Source organism: Lepidochelys kempii, chromosome 4, assembly GCF_965140285.1.
Source record: "Lepidochelys kempii isolate rLepKem1 chromosome 4, rLepKem1.hap1, whole genome shotgun sequence".
Lineage (NCBI taxonomy): Eukaryota > Metazoa > Chordata > Testudines > Cheloniidae > Lepidochelys > Lepidochelys kempii.
Window position 1 is genome coordinate 91391093 of NC_136383.1, and position 18888 is coordinate 91409980.

An 18888-nucleotide genomic window follows, 5' to 3' on the forward strand; every position below is an offset into this window, starting at 1 on the left:
CCTCCCCTCACAGAGAGGAACCTGAACTTCCTCAGAAACTGATAGAAGAGGGAAGAGCAACTGGAACCGATGGAACCACTGGCTCCAACAAGAACGTCATCATCTTCCCCAGATGAGGCAATTGTGCTGGCCTCATCTTCTCCATCTGGAGATCACAGGCAATTTTAGAATCTATTAAGGAGGTTTGCAGAGACACTCCAAATCTCAGTAGAGAGACAGTATAGAAGACTTCACAAACTTTTAGACATCTTACAGAGCTATGGGGCCTAGCCTGGAGCCTGCTACTGTTGTCTGGAATAAACCAGCAATGTGTGTTCCCACTCTAAAGAGGACAGAGAAGAAATACTATGTAACATCCAAGGGAGCAGAATATTTATTTACACACCCTGTCCCAAACTCATCAGTCATCCAGGCTGCCTTGGAGAAGAGCAAACAACATCAAACCCAATCCACTCCATCTGACAAGGATGCTAAACGTTTAGACTTACTGGACAGAAATGTCTTCATTTCAACCACCCTACAATTCCGTATAGCCAACTGCCATGCATTGATCTCCAAATACAACTTCGTTAACTGTTCCGTGATTGCAGAATTTACAAACTTCCACAGGAAGATAGAACTCAGTTTCAAGTTTTCATTGAGGAAGGAAAATTGATCACTAGGTCATCCCTCCAAGCTGCATTCAATGCATGAGACATGGCCTCGCTGTCTATGGCGACAGCTGTTGTCATGCATCGAGCATGGTGGCTTTGCTCCTCTGGATTCCCCAAAGAAATCCAATCTACAGTGGAAGATTTGCCTTTTGAAAGGAACTATCTGTTTAGTGAGAAAACAGGTAATTTAACAGATCTGTTGGCAGATAACAGACAGATGGGTGCTTAACATCATCCATGCAAGCTATACTATAGAATTTCTCCCCCTATCTGCTCCAAAAGCTGCTTATCCATCTCTCTTCAGGGACCACTGTCATTAGAGGATACTCATTCAAGAGGTGGGCACTCTCCTTTGACAGGGGGCTATGGAATGCATACCTACCCCACATCTATGGAAAGGGTTTTACTCCAAAGTATTTCCTCATCCCCAAGAAAAAGGAAGGATTGAGACCCATCTTGGAACCCTCAAAACTAAATGTCTTCATCCACAAATCAAATTTAAGGATGGTCAACCTGTCCCCAGTGAAATAAAGGCTGCTGGTTTGCAGCTCTCAATATGCCTACTTCCATATAGACATCCACCCCACACATAAGGTTTCTAAGGTTTGCGGTGGGCCTGAACCATTATCAATATAAGGTGCTCCCATTTGGCCTTGCTACAGCACAAGGGTATTCACAAAAATACACCCAGTAGTGGCAGCCTACTTCAGATATCAGTTTTTCCCTACCTCGACATCTCACTACTTATGTGGGAAATCTCAGCAGGAGGTATTGACAGCAACCACTTTCCTGCTCAGTCTTCTATCACTGGGACTCTGCGTAAACATAGAAAAGTCTCCATTTTAGTTCCAGCACAAACTATAGAATTTATCAGAGTGACTCTGGACTCTGTCAGGACCAAAGTGTACCTGCCAAAGGACAGATTCCAGTCCATAGAGGAACTTGTCAGTCAGCTCTGGCTGATCCCGCAGACATCAGTTCATTCATGTATCATCCTTTTAGATCACATGGTGTCCTGTACATATGTGATCCCCTTCATGAGACTTGTCTCCATTGCCTGACAGGCTTGGATTCGATTAGTATACGTAGCAGGCAGACAAACAAGGTATGGATAAGCTTGTCTCACTCCCACACAGCTAGCTTCTCTAGCTTGGTGGGAGGATAGGGATGAAGTGTGTGGGGGAGTGCCCTTTACTCCTCCACCAATTATCACAGATGCCTCCTTGTTAAGATGGGGTGCCTGCCTGGATGAACATACAGTGCAAGACACGTGGACTCCCCAGGAGTCCGGGATGCACAAAGACTCATAGACTTTAAGGCCAGAAGGGACCATCATGATCATTTAATCTGACCTCCTGCACATTGCAGGCCACAGAACATTCACCCACCCACTCCTGTAATAGGCCCATACCCTCTGCCTCAAATCTTGATTTAAAGACTTCAAATTACAGAGAATCCACCATTTACTGTAGTTCAAACCAGCAAGTGACCTGTGCCCTGTGGTGCAGAGGAAGGCCAAAAAAAACCCAGGAAGATTCCTTCCCAACCCCAAATATGGCAGTCCTTAGACCCTGAGAATGTGGGCTCAGTCCAACAGCTTAGACACCTGGGAAAAAATTCTCGGTAATAACTCAGAGCCCTCTCCATCTAGTTTCCCATCTCCAGCCCTTAGAAATATTTGTTTCTAGTAGTGGATGGGCCATTGTGACAATGTCAGCATACCATCCCCTCCATAAACTTATCAAACTCAGTCTTGAAACAAATTACCATATATAGTCATTCATTACCCTCATAGAATCATAGAATAACAGAGGTGGAAGGGACCTCTGGAGGCCATCTAGTCCAACCCCCTGCCCAGAGCAGGACCAATCCCAACTAAATCATCCCAGCCAGGGCTTTGTCAAGCCTGACCTTAAAAACTTCTAAGGAAGAGGATTCCACCACCTCCCTAGGTAACGCATTCCAGTGTTTCACCACTCTCCTACTGAAAAAGTTTTTCCTAATATCCAACCTAAACCTCCCCCACTGCAACTTGAGACCATTACTCCTTGTCCTGTCATCTGCTATCACTGAGAATAGTCTAGATCCATCCTCTTTGGATCCACCTTTCAGGTAGTTAAAAGCAGCTATCAAATCCCCCCTCATTCTTCTCTTCCGTAGACTAAACAATCCCAGTTCCCTCAGCCTCTCCTCATAACTCATGTGTTCCAGTCCCCTAATCATTTTTGTTGCCCTTCGCTGGACTCTCTCCAATTTATCCACATCCTTCTTGTAGTGTGGGGTCCAAAACTGGACACAGTACTCCAGATGAGGCCTCACCAATGTCGACTAGAGGGGAATGATCACGTCCCTCGATCTGCTGGCAATGCCCCTACTTATACATCCCAAAATGCCATTGGCCTTCTTGGCAACAAGGGCACACTGTTGACTCATATCCAGCTTCTCGTCCACTGTCACCCCTAGGTCCTTCTCTGCAGAACTGCTGCCTAGCCATTCTGTCCCTAGTCTGTAGCGGTGCATTGGATTCTTCCATCCTAAGAGCAGGACTCTGCACTTGTCCTTGTTGAACCTCATCAGATTTCTTTTGGCCCAATCCTCCAATTTGTCTAGGTCCCTCTGTATCCTATCCCTACCGTCCAGCGTATCTACCACTCCTCCCAGTTTAGTGTCATCTGCAAACTTGCTGAGGGTGCAATCCACACCATCCTCCAGATCATTAATGAAGATATTGAACAAAACCGGCCCCAGGACCGACCCTTGAGGCACTCCGCTAGATACCGGCTGCCAACTAGACATGGAGCCATTGATCACTACTCGTTGAGCCCGACAATCTAGCCAACTTTCTACCCACCTTGTTGTGCATCCATCCAGCCCATACTTCTTTAACTTGCTGACAAGAATACTGTGGGAGACTGTGTCAAAAGCTTTGCTCAAGTTGAGGAATAACACGTCCACTGTTTTCCCTTCATCCACAGAACCAGTTACCTCATCATAGAAGGCAATTAGATTAGTCAGGCATGACTTGCCCTTGGTGAATCCATGCTGACTGTTCCTGATCACTTTTCTCTCGTCTAAGTGCTTCAGAATTGATTCCTTGAGGACATGCTCCATGATTTTTCCGGAGACTGAGGTGAGGCTGACTGGCCTGTAGTTCCCAGGATCATCCTTCTTCCCTTTTTTAAAGATGGGCACTACATTAGCCTTTTTCCAATCTTCCGGGACTTCCCCCGATCGCCATGAATTTTCAAAGATAATGGTCAATGGCTCTGCAATCACATCTGCCAATTCCTTTAGCACTCTCGGATGCAACGCATCCGGCCCCATGGACTTGTGCACATCCAGTTTTTCTAAATAGTCCTGAACCACTTCTTCCTTCACAGGGGGCTGGCCACCTCCTCCCCATGCTGTGCTGCCCAGTGCAGTAGTCTGGGAGCTGACCTTGTTCGTGAAGACAGAGGCAAAAAAAAAGCATTGAGTACGTTAGCTTTTTCCACATCCTCTGTCACCAGGTTGCCTCCCTCATTTAGTAAGGGGCCCACACTTTCCTTGGCTTTCTTCTTATTGCCAACATGCCTGAAGAAACCCTTCTTGTTACTCTTAACATCCCTCGCTAGCTGCAACTCCAGGTGTGATTTAGCCTTCCTGATTCCATTCCTACATGCCCAAGCAATATTTATATACTCATCCCTGGTCATTTGTCCAATCTTCCACTTCTTGTAAGCCTCTTTTTTGTGTTTAAGATCAGCAAGGATTTCACTGTTAAGCCAAGCTGGTCGCCTGCCATATTTACTATTCTTTCTACACATCAGGATGGTTTGTCCCTGTAACTTCAATAAGGATGCTTTAAAATACAGCCAGCTCTCCTGGACTCCTTTCCCCCTCATGTTATTCTCCCAGGGGATCTTGCCTATCAGTTCCCTGAGGGAGTCAAAGTCTGCTTTTCTGAAGTTCAGGGTCCATATTCTGCTGCTTTCCTTTCTTCCTTGTGTCAGGATCCTGAACTCAACCATCTCATGGTCACTGCCTCCCAGGTTCCCATCCACTTTTGCTTCCCCTACTAATTCTTCCCGGTTTGTGAGCAGGAGGTCAAGAAGAGCTCCACCCCTCGTTGATTCCTCCGGCACTTGCACCAGGAAATTGTCCCCTACAATTTCCAAAAACTTCCTGGATTATCTGTGCATCGCTGTATTGCTCTCCCTGCAGATATCAGGATGGTTGAAGTCGCCCATGAGAACCAGGGCGTGCGATCTAGTAGCTTCTGCGACTTGCTGGAAGAAAGCCTCGTCCACCTCATCCCCCTGGTCCGGTGGTCTATAGCAGACTCCCACCACGACATCACCCTTGATACTCAGGCTTCTAAACTTAATCCAGAGACTCTCAGGTTTTTCTGCAGTTTCATTCTTGAGCTCTGAGCAGTCATACTGCTCCCTTACATACAGTGCAACTCCCCCACCTTTTCTGGCCTCCCTGTCCTTCCTGAACAGTTTATACCCATCCATGACAGTACTCCAGTTACGCGAGTTATCCCACCAAGTCTCCGTTATTCCAGTCACATCACCCTGTTCATTTATAAGTCGACCCCCCAAGATGGATAGGTAAAAATAGTAAAAACTGTATGATCCTTTCATAAGCCGACCTTATATTTCAGGGGTTGGCAAACTTTGGCTCCCGACTCGTCAGGGGTTGCTGGCGAGTCGGGAATGCTCCAGGTAAACAAAACATCCCGACTCGTCAGGGGTTGCTGGCGAGTCGGGATGTTTTGTTTACCTGGAGCATTCATAGGCATGGAGCCCTTTAATTCCCTTTGGCTGTAGTTCGCCGTTCCCAGCCAATGGGAGCTGCGGGAAGTGGCACACCACTTCCCGCAGCTCCCATTGGCTAGGAACGGCGAACTGCGGCCACAGGGAATTGAGGGGCTCCATGCCTGCAGACACTCCAGATAAACAAAATGACAATGCATTAGATATTCAATTCAATGATTTCATAGAGTTTAAAATCATCAAATTTTGGTGTAGACCCGTTTATAAGCCGACCCCCGCTCTTTGATGCATCACTTTTTTACCAAAAATATTTGGCTTATGATCGAGTATATACGGTAGGTATTTTTGCCCCACTACTCCCCATGGAAAGCTGTTCCAGAACTTCACTCCTCTGATGGTTAATTTAATGTCATGCCTAAACTTACTTATGGCCAGTTTATATCCATTTGTTCTTGTGCCAAGATTGGCCCTTAACCTAGATAACTCGTCTCCCTCCTTAGTGTTCATCCCTCTGATGTATTTCTAGAGAACAATCATATCTCCCCTGAGCCTTCATTTTGTTCGGCTAAGCAAGACAAGATCCTTAAGTCTCCTCTTCTAAGTTAGGTTCTCCGTTCCTCTGATCATACTAGTAGCCCTTCTCTGCACCTGTTCCAGTTTGAATTCATCTTTCTTAAACATAGGGAACGAGAATTGTACACAGTATTCCAAATGAAATCTCACCAGTGCCTTGTATAATGATGATAACACTTCCCTATCTCTACTGGCAATACCTCACCTGATATGCATCCTAGGATTGCATTAGTCTTTTTCATGGCTGCATCACATTGGCATTTCATAGTCATCCTGTGATTGACCAGTATACCCAGGTCTTTCTCGTACTCTGTCACTTCCAACTGATACGTCCCCAGCTTATAGCAAAAATTCTTGTTGTAAGTCTCTAAGGGCATGACCTTGCACTTTGCACTATTAAATTTCATCCTATTTCTGTTACACCGATTTTCCAGGTCATCCAAATCTTCTCGTATGACATTCTAGTCCTCCTACATATTGGCAATGCCTCCCAACTTTGTGTCATCTGCAAAGTTTGTTAGCACACTTCCATTTTTTATGCCCAGGGCACGAATGAAAATGTTAAATAAAATTGGGCCCAACACTAGTTCTTGAGGAATTCCACTAGTAACCTCCCTCCACCTGGCAGTTCACCTTTCTGCATAACCTGTTTCAGTCTCCTCTTTAATGATTTTGTCATCCATCTTCATCAATTTAATAATTTCCCATGTGGATCTTTATCAAATGCTTTAATCCAGGTGAAATGCTGAAATCCACGTAGATTAGATCTACATTTCGTTTATCTAGAAAATCGGTTATCTTGTCAAAGAAAGAGATCAAGTTGGTCTGGCATGATCTACTTTTTGTAAAACCATGTTGCATTTTATCCTAATTACCATTTACCTCTATGTCCTTAACTACTGTCTTTCAAAATTTGTTCTAAAACCTTGCATATAACTGAGGTCAAACTAATGGGCCTGTATTCATTTATGGCAATGTATACATTTAGGTGTTTGGCCATACCTAGAGTGTCTTTAATCTGCACCCCTCTTCAGTGTTTAGTGGTCTCTCTTCTTCTTTCCTGGTTTTCTTTTTATTTATATGGCTAAAGAATCTTTTAGAATAGGTTTTACTTTCCTTTGCAAGGTCTAACTCTGCCTGGCTTTTCGCAGTTCTCACTTTTTCTCTACACTTTTTGACCTCAAAGAGGTAGTTTTCCTTGCTGATCCATCCCTTGTTCCATTCCTAATAGGCTTTCTCTTAATAACCTGTTTTGAGATGCTTCTCCATCCACTTTGGTCTGCAACCCTTCCCTATGATTTTTTTCCCCTTGCTTGGAACGTAGGCTTCAGATAGTTTCTGCAACTTTGACTTTTACTTTCAAGACTCACATTCAGATCCTTGAGTTCTTCTTCAGTCCAGTCCACTTCCCTAACTAATTCCTTACATTTTTTAAAAAGTTTTTGCCCTTTTGAAATCAAGGACCCTAGCTGCAGGCCTGTTTTTGTTTATCCTTCCAATTTAAACTGAATTAACTCATGATTACTTGAATCAAGGTTGTCCTCTACAACCAGTTCTTCTATGAGGTCCTTGCTACTTACCAATACTAAATCTAAAAGGGCATCACCTCTTCTTGGTTCGGTGACTGTTTGGTGAAGAAATTTGTTGGCTACTGCATCCAAAGATATGTGGGCGCTACCATTATTAGTAGCACCTGCCCTCCAATCTGTAGCTGGGAAATTAGTCTCCCATAATCACACAATACCCAGTAGTATTTATTTTCATTAAAAATATTAAAGAGGTCGCTATCTATATCCAAATGAGATCATAGGGGTCTGGGCAAACCAGGTGCAGTATCGCAGTTGAGCCTCTGTTACTTTTCTTCTTCAAAGTGATTTTGACTAGGGGTGTAAAGCGATTAAAAAAATTAATTGCAATTAATCCTCTGTTAAACTTTAATAGAATACCATTTATTTAAATATTTTTTCATGTTTTCTACATTTTCAAATATATTGATTTCAATTACAACACAGAATACAAAGTGTACAATGCTCACTTTATATTTATTTTTAAATTACAAGTAATTGAACTGTAAAAAAAAAAGATAGTATTTTTCAATTCACCTAATACAAGTACTGTAGTGCAATCTCTTTATCATGAAAGTTGAACTTACAAATGTAGAATTATGTACAAAAAAACCTGCTTTTAAAAAATAAGAATGTAAAACTTTAGAGCCTGCAAGTCCACTCAGTCCTACTTCTCGTTTAGCCAATTGCTCAGACAAACAAGTTTCTTTACATTTGCAGGAGATAATGCTGGCCACTTCATGTTTATAATGTCACCTGAAAGTGAGAACAGACATTCACATGGCACAGGCGTCGCAAGATATTTATGTGCCAGATGCGCTAAAGATTCATACGTCCCTTCATGCTTCAACCATAATTCCAAGCATCATGCTGATGACGGGTTCTGCTCAATAAAAGTCCAAACCAGTGCGGTCCGACACATGTTCATTTTCATTATCTGAGTCAGATGCCATCAGCAGAAGATTGATTTTCGTTTTTGGTTGTTCGGGTTCTGTTTCCATATCAAAGTGTTGCTCTTTTAAGACTTCTGAAACAAAACACCTCGTCCCTCTCAGATTTTGGAAGACACTTCAGAGTCTTAAACCTTGAGTCGAGTGCTTTAGAAATCTCACATTGGTACGTTCTTTGCGTTTTGTGAAATCTGCAGTAAAAGTGTTCTTTAAATGAACTGGGTCATCATCCGAGACTGCTATAACATGAAATACATGGCAGAATGCAGGTAAAACAGAGCATGGGACATACAATTCTCCTCCAAGGAGTTCAGTCACAAATTTAATTAATGCATTATTTTTTTAACTAGCATCATCAGCATGGAAGCATGTCCTCTGGAATGGTGGCCGAAGCATGAAGGAGCATACGAATGTTTAGCATATCTGGCACGTAAATAACTTGCAATGCCGGCTACAAAATTGCCATGCAAATGCCTCTTCTCACTTTCTGGTGACATTGTAAATAAGAAGAGGGCAGCATTATCTCCTGTAAATGTAAACAAATTTGTTTGTCTGAGCGATTGGCTGAACAAGAAGTAGGACTGAGTGGACTTGTAGGCTCTGAAGTTTTACATTGTTTTGGTTTTGAGTGCAGTTATGTAAAAAAATAATCTACATTTGTAAGTTGCACTTTCACAACAAAGATTTCACTACAGTACTTGTATGTGATGAATTGAAAAATACTGTTTCTTTTAAAAAACAAGGAGTCCTTGTGGCACCTTAGAAACTAACAAATTTATTTTACAAAGCCCTGGCTGGGATGATTTAGTTGGGGATTGGTCCTGCTTTGAGCAGGGGGTTGGACTAGATGACCTCCTGAGGTCCCTTCCAATCCTGATATTCTATGATTCTATGATTTGGGCATAAGCTTTCGTGGGCTAGAACCCACTTGCTTATGCCCAAATAAATTTGTTAGTCTCTAAGGTGCCACAAGGACTCCTCGTTGTTTTTGCTGATACAGACTAAGATGGCTACGACTCTGAAAACTATGTCTTTTGTTTATCATTTTTACAGTGCAAATATTTGTAATAAAAATAATATACGTTTTGATTTCAGTTACAACACAGAATACAAGATATATGAACATGTAGAAAAACTTCCAAGATATTTCATAAATTTCAGTTGGTATTCTATTGTTTAACATGTGATTTAAAACTGCAATTAATCATGATTAATTTTTTTAATCGCGAATAACTTTTTTGAGTTAATGGCGTAAGTTAGCTGCAATTAATCGACAGCCTTAATTTTAACCCCAACAGATTCTGTTTTACCAATCCATCACTTCTAATTTCTTTACAGTCTACCTCATCATTAATATACAATGCTACTTGACCACCTTTATTTTTATTTCTGTCTTTCCTGAACAGCACAGAGAATTCAATACTGGTGTTCCAATTATGAGTACTATTCCGTCATGTTTTCATTATCCGTTGTGATAGAGCTCCTTCTCTGCCACAGTGGGTTCCGCGCTTCCACTTAGTGGTGGGCTGGGGCATTCCTCTCTACCTCAGAATTTCCCCACGCCCCTGGGCTTGCTGTCCATACCTTGCCTGAGCTGGGTTCCTCCCGGCCTCCCTGATGGGGGACAGGGAGGGGGAAGGGAGCCTCTTAGTCTGTGGTAGTCTCTCCAGGCGTGGTGGCAACAAACCAGGCACCCAGTTCAGTCTCTCCTCTCTGGCAAGATCTCTTCCCTCGGACCTCCAGGGCCCAGAAGGACTGTTCACCCTGTTAGATAGGGTTTTCCCTGCCCTTCACCTCTGTACGTGTGCAGTTTTTCCTCCTGGTGCTTGTCAGCATCTGCATCGCCCAGCTCCCCAGTAGCGCGCTTTCCTCCTACAACTCCTATCGCGTGCCTATCTGGCTGGAGGGGAGGCTTTTAACAGGTACTGGCAGGCCCTTGATTGGCCCCAGGTGTTCTAATTTACCTAGAGTAACCTCTGTTCAGTTACCAAGGGAAAAAGGACCTACTTATCCTGGGGCTAATATACCTGCCTTTCAGCACTCTCCTGTAGCCATCTGGTCTGACCCTGTCACACCCTGTAATATCTAGTTCCACTTCCTGAACCAATAGTTCTAGTTCCTCCGTTTTGTTATCCAGGCTCCTTACACTGGTGTACAGACATCTAATTTGTTTCTGATTGACTGCACCCAGATTCTTCACTTGATTAAGTACAGTTACTTCACTGTGTATATGTCTAACTGGTCTGTTACTGCCGTTGGTACTTTATTTCCTCTTGTCCATTCTCCTGCCTTCTGTTGTTCCTTTCTTCATTGCTGTATCCTCTTTTTACTTGAATCTCCTCCCACTCAGAATTAGTATCAGGTGTAGAAATTACATGAGCATTCCCCCAACCGACTTCCCTGAATTAGTAATGTAAAGTTTTTTTTAACCAGTTTTGCCAGTCTTCATCCCATAAGTCTTATTTCCCTCCCTACTTAGGTGGAGTCCATCTCATGAGAACAGTCCTCTGTCCATGAATGCCTCCCAGTGGTCCAACATCCCAAAGCCCTCCAATGCCTGTGCCATCTGTTGAGCATCATGATCTTGTCTTTTCTTCACTCTCCTTTTCTAGGAACAGGTAGAATCCCACTGAAGATCACTTGAGCCTCCATTCCTTTAAGCATCTTCCCCAGCTTGGCATAGTCTTCCTTGATGCATCCTAGCAAGAATCTAGCAGTATCATTTGTCCCCATGAGCAGAACAATCAGTGGATACTTTGCTGCTCCCATAGACATATTAAAACTGCAGGCAGTCCAAGAAACCTGCAAGCAGTTTCTCCCAGTCATTCAGTCAATGCATAGTCAAGTGATGTCAGATAACATAACAACAGATTTCGACGTCAACAAACGAGAAAGTGAGATCCATCTCCCTCTACATGGAGACAGTCAATCTGTGGAACTGGTGTATTCGACACCAGATAACCCTGTCAGCAGTACATCTCCCTTGGATACACAACGCTGTGGCAGATATTTGTCACCAGACCACAAATGGGAATTGCATGATTCCATGATACAGAATATATTCCATCAATAGGGGGTCTCTATTGGAACTGTTTGTGTCACAGCAGAACAGACAATGAATGCACAGTTTACTGCTCCAGAGTAGCCGTAAGTCAGGACTCCAGCAGTGATGCATTTCTAGTTACTTGGTCAGGACAACTAAGGTACTCCTTCCCACCCATCCTCCTCTTACTTCAGATTCTCAGGAAGATTGCACAAAATGGGGCAATGATCATTCTGCCTGCTCCCAGATGGCCAAGACAATTCTTCAGATGACAGACTTCCTCAGATGTCAGTACGCCCATATATCAGCATCTAGATCTTCCCAGACCTTTTGACCCAAGACAAGGGCAGGGTCAGACATCCCAGTCCAGCTCCCTCCACCTGACAGTCTAATATTTGGAAGGGTGTCGAACTTAAAGAGGTCATGTTCACAGACAGGCCAGACCATCTTTAACAATATTAGGAAAGACTCCATGAGGAAATGCTATGTAGCTAAGCGGAAAAAGTTCTCGATCTGGTTACAGTGTCACCAGATAACTCCAGAGGAATCCAATGTCCCTCCTATATTTAAATATCTCCTATCCTTAAAGACAACAAGTCTTTCCCTTAGTTCTCTAAGTGTCCACTTACAGCTATCAGCCCTGTCATCCTCTGATTGATAACCATTCAATCTTCACCCATCCTGTGACAGTATATTTTCTGAAGGATCTGGTCAGAACCTTTCCTCCCATGATCAAACCTATCCCAACATGGGATCTCAGTTTGGTCCTCTCGTTGTTAACAAGTGCGCCATTCAAACTCATGGCTTCATGCTCTTTAGTCTACTTGATATGAAGGTGGCCTTTTAGGCAGCCGTCACCTCAGCCAAAAGAGTAGGTGAACTGAGGGCCCTTATGGTAGACCCACCGTATACAATCCATAAGGATAACATTTCTCTCAGACTACATCCTTAATTTACCACCAAGGTGGTCTTGGGTTTTCATCAGACACTCCGCCTACCTTTTTCCCCAAAGCCACACGCCGCCAGTGAAGACAGTAGACTTCATTCATTGGACATCTGTTGGGCCATGGTGTTCTCCCTGCAAAGAACAAAATCCTTTTGGAAACTGCCTAGATTATGTATATCATTCACAGAACAGAGAGGGGAAGCAACCTCTTCCCAAAGACTTTCCACGTCGATTTTGGCATGCATTGTCCTGTGTTATGGGTTGCTCTTCTCTTACAGGGAGTGAGCACTCGCTCCACTGGAGCTCAGGCCACTTCTGTAGCCTCTTTGGGTATGTCTTCACTGTAATTAAAAACCCACGGATGGCCTGTGCCAGTGGACACAGGCTCAGGCTAAGGGGCTGTTTAATTGGAGTGTAGACTTCTGGGCTCAGGTTGTATCCTGAGCTCTGGGATCCTCCCACCTCCCAGGGTCCTAGAACCTGGGCTCCAGCCAGAGCTCAGAAGTCTACACTGCAGTAAAAAGAGCCACAAGCCTGGTGAGCCCAAGTCAGCTGGCATGGGCCAGCTATGGGTTTTTAATTGCAGTGTAGACTTACCCTCTTTGTGGCATTCCTGTCATCAAAATTTGTAATGCAACTATGTGTGGGGTTTGATCTGTACCTTCATGAGACTCTATGTCCTAGTGCAGGCTTCAGCAGCTGATGCATCTATCAGTACAGCAGTACACCTGTCATTGATATAGCAGAGGTCCTTGCCACCCTCTTCAATGACTACTGCTTGTCAGTCACCCATGTGGAAAATACATTGGGATCAGAACTCAAAGAAAGAAGTTACTTACCTTGTATAGTAACTGGCATTCTTCAAGATGAGTGGTCCCTGTTGTATTTTAGTACCCACATTACTTCCCCTCTGCTTCAGATCTTTCTCTTACAATTTGCAGTAGAGAAGGAACTGGAGAAATGGTTGGTCCACACCACCTCTTGTACTCTGTTTGGAGAGTGAGGAGAGGAAGGATACATGTGTGGACCAACAGACAGTGTTACCAAAAATCTTCCAGTCTCAGGCACATGGAGCACATGTGTGCCCACAGTAGAATACACATAGGGATCACACATCTGGAAGAAGTCCAGTTACTGTGCAAGGTAAGTAACTTCTCTTTAATACAGCATTTTTCCTTTAGCAAAGGTTCTGTTTTGCTGATCTTCTTGTGCTGCAAGTTCTTGTTTGTTTTATTCCAGGGACAGATTTATGGATTTTAAAAGTTAGTAGTCACAACCATAATAATTAGAATCCAAAGTGTCTTTCTCTTTGGATTATTAAAATGTTTAATTTTGTCTCATTTATATAAAATAAAATGCTACGTTTTGCAAGGGTGAGAAATTCTGATCTGCCATTTTGAATTTGTTCTTTAAACCTACATGAGTTTACAATGTCCATATAAGGACATAGTCTCAAATTCTGAAACTGACTGCTCAGATGGATCCTTGCACCTGCACAGAACTCTAATAAAATCAGTGAAGCTCTACATCAGGGATCTCATACTCAAATCACCACGAGGTCCACATGAGGCCTAGTACATTGGCCCGAGAGCCACATCACTGAAACCTTAGATATGTTATAATAGCCCTACAGAATAGAAATGCTGGGGCAGATCCTCAGCTGGTGTAAATTGCCATAGCTCCACTGACTTCCACTGAACTCTGGCAATTTATACCAGCCGATGATGTGCCCAGCTGTATGCAGTGTTCATGTTTAGCCCTAAGGTCTAAAATTGCATCTCTTTCTCACTTGAGGCCTTGTTGGAAATGGCCCTGAGAATCAGACCATGGGATTTGAAAAGTAAGTGACTGGAAGAGTAATCAAAATGCAGAGTGAAAGTGACTGGGAGAATGGGAAGAGACAGAATGAGGGAAACTCACTGATATGGGGGAAGAAAAGAATTGAGTCATACATAAAGAAGAAAGCTCCTGTCCTGTTCCACGGAACAGACAGATTTAAAGTAACTAACATCATTCACAAGAATGAATCCATTTACCTCCTTCATACCGCTGCCCCAAGAATCTGCTCCCCCAATGAGTAGTTCAAAGACATCAGTGCAAATTATATTCTTTACATCCCCTGTTAAATTACTGCTGAAGAAACGCTAAATGTAGTTGTGCTGCAAGGATCCGTTAATTCATATTTTACCACTCTTCCCCTTCCCTGCCCCCATTCCAACCCCTTCCCCAAAGTCCCCGCCCCCTCCCTGTCTCTATTCCAACCCCTTCGCCAAATCCCTGCCCCAGCCCTGCCTCTTCTCCTCCTCCTCCTCCCCTGAGCACGCTGCATCCCTGCTGCTCCCCCCTCCCTCCTGGAAAGTCCTAAGTGCCGCCAAACAACTGTTTGGCGGCAGGAAGCACTGGGAGGTAGGCATAGGAGCAGGGGTGCGGCATGCTTGCAGGGGAGGAATTTGGCTGCCAGTGGGTGCTCGAGCCCCAGAGCACCCACGGAGTCGGTGCCTATGGCGGGCCACAGGAAATAACTCCGTGGGCCGCGTGTTTAAGACCCCTGCTCTACATGGATGCAAGGGTCCACCTGCACAGATCCAGTTGTGGGATTGGGGCACTAGGTGGTAAAAAACGGAATATTAATATAATCTGTTAAAAGACTGTTCCAACTCTTCTCCTGTAGCTCAGTTCAGTCATACAAACATTTTTTTCTCTAAGATTCGAGTATCTGATTATTAATTGTCTCTAAATGTAGAAGTTTAACCTAATTTCCATATTCTGAATTTGCTTACAGTTCAGGGCCACCATCCTGAAAACCCTTTGAAGATGAGACTACTTTGTATAAGGAACTGGGCTCCCCTTCCCCATGCATTTTGCTTTGCAAACAGTCCTCACATAGTCCCCTGTAGGTTCAACACAGCATGCTTTATTTACAGTGTCTTATACGGGTTTGTGTCCCCACAGCATAAGACTTCCCCCAAGCTCTACCTAATCCATAGGCACAGGGTGCGATGGGGAGAGAGATCTCATCTCTCTGAGACCCTGGGTGTCTGCTCTTCTTTCCAGCCGTTGCCTCCTCCTTTCCTGTCTCCCTTTTAACTGTCCCCAGCTGACAAGCTGAATCACCTTGTTAACTGGTTAATGACCCAGTCCTTAATTATCTCCCAAATTTGGCCCCTTTGGGAAGCTTATAGAGTGGTGAGTTGGCCTTAAGCTACTCCCATTCTGTCACAGGATCCTAGTTTTATAACATTGCAGCACAACCTAGTCTCTAAATCTGTGCTCTAAAGATGAGGCATTATGGAAAAGTGACTGCATTGTTAATGAAGATTTTTTCTTTACTTACCTTGACAGTTATCTGCAAACTGTGTTTGCTTATAGATTATATTAATATAAAATATGAGCAAAACTATACATATGGAATTAAGGGAATAATACATTCTTGTAGAAAATATTTGTACTCTAAAGAAAAAAGTTTATTGTACCTGGTTAAACATTCTTTGTTCTCTTATGTGGATGCTGAAGTGAAAGTAAAAGATTCCAGCAGTTTCCAGAAATACCCACCCCAAATTATAAATTGCAAGTTTCAAAAGGGACTCTGTGTAGTATTCTGTGTCAAAGCCTCCAGCTGTCAATCCCTTCTTCCTAAAAGCAGATAGAGCGTAGAAATAATATGCTAAGTTTTCCTTTGCATCAGAGAATGTCTACACTGCAATAGGGAGCACATGTAGACATACCTGAGCTAGCTTTGATCTAGCTAGGTTAACAGTAGTTCTGTTATGTCTATGTATGCTGCAGTCACACCTCCCAACTGCCTTCCTTACGAAAATGAATACCCAACAATCAAGCACGTTCTTAAGGAAGGATACAACATCAGTCTGCATCACTACTGGCATTGCAGATTCATTAAGATTTCTGAAAAATTATGCCATTTCCCATGTGTTCCTTATGCTCTTCTACTACATACAGTTTAACTGAAAGCACTTCTCTATTAAGGAGTCTAGAAAATTTCAACGAGAAGACACATTTAGCACATATTAACACAGACAACAATATTCAGAAGAACAATTGCACACATTTGACTGTTCCTTTTTTATCTGGAAGAATATCTAGAGAATACTTTATCTTATTAATGATCTCTCTCCGTTATGTTCGTTGTAGATCTGGACTCATCCATTGACCTTGATTTGAAAAAATCTGTACTAGAAATGGGCCACTATTTAGACCTAAATTGTTTTTTCTACACCTATTTTAAAAATGTCTGGCATGCCCATGCGCATTAACTGGTCTGTGGGACAAAATGGCTATTTTATGTGACAGAACCTGAGATTTAATATCTAAAAGAGGTACTTCAGGAGTGATGTCATTAGCCAGTTGTTATAAGGAACTGGGTACTCACAGCCTGTCGTATCACTGTGAAGGTCTAATAGCTTCAGGACCAATGGGAGAGTAAATGATGTACTGCTATTCAGGGATTGTCCAGTCTTTAATACGCGTTCAGTTAGTTTATATTGAAAAGAAAGACACGCACACACGGTAGAAATTCTCTGAAATAGTTTGAGAGCAATCCTGTGTGTCCCAGTGTAGGAGACATAACATCACCATAAGAGTGCTAATCTATATAGGAAATTGCTTTCTGAGAACAACAATTATAAGGAAGTTGATTTTTATTGTGGAAATAAAATCTAATAAATATTTCAGGTGTTTGGGTTCATTCATATATTAGATAAGTCCAAAACCCATCATCTGTTTAGTATAGTGATGTTAATGTTGTAGCGTTTTACAATGGAAAAATGTACAGGACAGTCTAACATTATATATCAGAACGATTTACTCATGATAGTCTATGACGTAGTATATAGTTTTAATTGGTCAGAGTTAAAAATGAGAGTTCTAACAATAACTCCAGTTTATTAAGACAAATTATGCAAAATCTGTTTCCCAGGGTGATTACTTCCATTCTGCCAGTTGTTTGTGGTGGGAAACTGTGTGAAGAAGGAGAATGGAAAGGGAAAAGTTTTTTCATAGTCATTCTGGAAGTAGGAGTTTGATGCTATAGGCAATCATGAGCCAATAATTTTTGATCTGTTCACTCAAAAGTTAAGCTTTGAAGGTTTTGATCATATTAGTTTTGTCTAGAAAAATATTTAAAGTATTTGCACACATTTTCATGAGAGGGCTTTCTTGTAACATCATTAGTTGACATTAATGGGAAAATTACATTTGCTATACATGACAAATCGCATTTTAGAAAGAAAAATTGAGGAGTATTCTAACCAGAAGTTGGAAAACATTAAAAAGAAAGATTCTTTATGACTGAAGCATAACTAAAGGTGTATAATTCTGTATATGAAGAATCCAGATATCTGAATACTTAAAATAAAACTGGGTTATGTAAACATACTTTTGGTTTTAAGCATTGATTCCTGTAGCTTAAAAGAAGTTGATATATATCTGTCCCTTCTGTAAGAGCAATGAAAAATATACTTGCTTTGCAGGATGGCAGTTCAGCTGTCAAGGATGAACAGGTTAGCATTGCTAGTGAAGACACTGGATCATATGTATTACAAGAACAACAAGAATCTCTAATCTGTCAGGAACCTCTAGAGTTGGAAGAAATTCCTGAAATGCCAGAACTGCCAGCTCCTGAGAGCTATTCTGAATCTATATGTGAAGAGGATGTCACCCTTGCTTTGAAAGAGCTAGATGAGAGATGTGAAGAAGAAGAAGCTGACTTCTCTGGGTTATCTAGGTAAGAGTACACTTTATTTTAACTTCAGAAATAATGTACCACTTGTATATTCTAGCTTTCACATTAGTCAAGTAAAGCAACCCTTTTTCTGGTTGAATTTCTCATACTTATTATCAGAAATCTACTAACAGTACAAACTTTTAAAATAAGCACATCAAATAAATGTTTGATTCATTCTTCAAGTTACTCCCAACGTGGATCCCACTTACGGGTGTCGGTGTACCCCAGAACAGGAGTTTGGAGCATTTTCACTAGTAGTGTCTGGCAAGGGTTGTGCATGCACCCTGTATGCCCAAATTCCACTCAGTTCTTTCTAACCACTTTAGGCAGTGAGTCAGAACAAAACTGTGTCCTTTTTGTAGATTTTGTTACTTGTTAGAGTAGAAGTTTATAATTAATTTGTTTATAGTTAGTTGTACACCTCGACCCCGATATAATGTGGTCTGATATTATGCAAATTCAAATATAATGCGGTAAAACAGCGCTCCGGGGAGCGGGGCTGCTTTACCTCGTTATATCTGAATTCGTGTTAGCTCAAGCAGTTCCTCTGCTCCCCCACTTACTTGCTGCGCCCCCCCCCCCGCCTCAGCTCACCTCCCTTCCGCCTCCTCCCACGAGCGCACCGCCGCTCTTCTCCCCCATCCCTCCCAGCTTCCTG

At 42.7% G+C, this 18888-nt stretch overlaps 1 protein-coding gene across 8 annotated transcripts in view; it reads left to right on the forward strand.

Moving 5' to 3' along the window:
- LOC144930508 (protein furry homolog-like) overlaps positions 1-18888 on the forward strand; it is a 224732-nt gene that overhangs the window by 170208 nt on the left and 35636 nt on the right. For all 8 annotated transcript variants that reach the window (XM_078852557.1, XM_078852551.1, XM_078852555.1 and 5 more), the window contains one exon: positions 17977-18230. In XM_078852557.1, coding sequence (XP_078708683.1) covers positions 17977-18230 — 254 coding nt within the window. The remainder of the gene's footprint in view (positions 1-17976; positions 18231-18888) is intronic.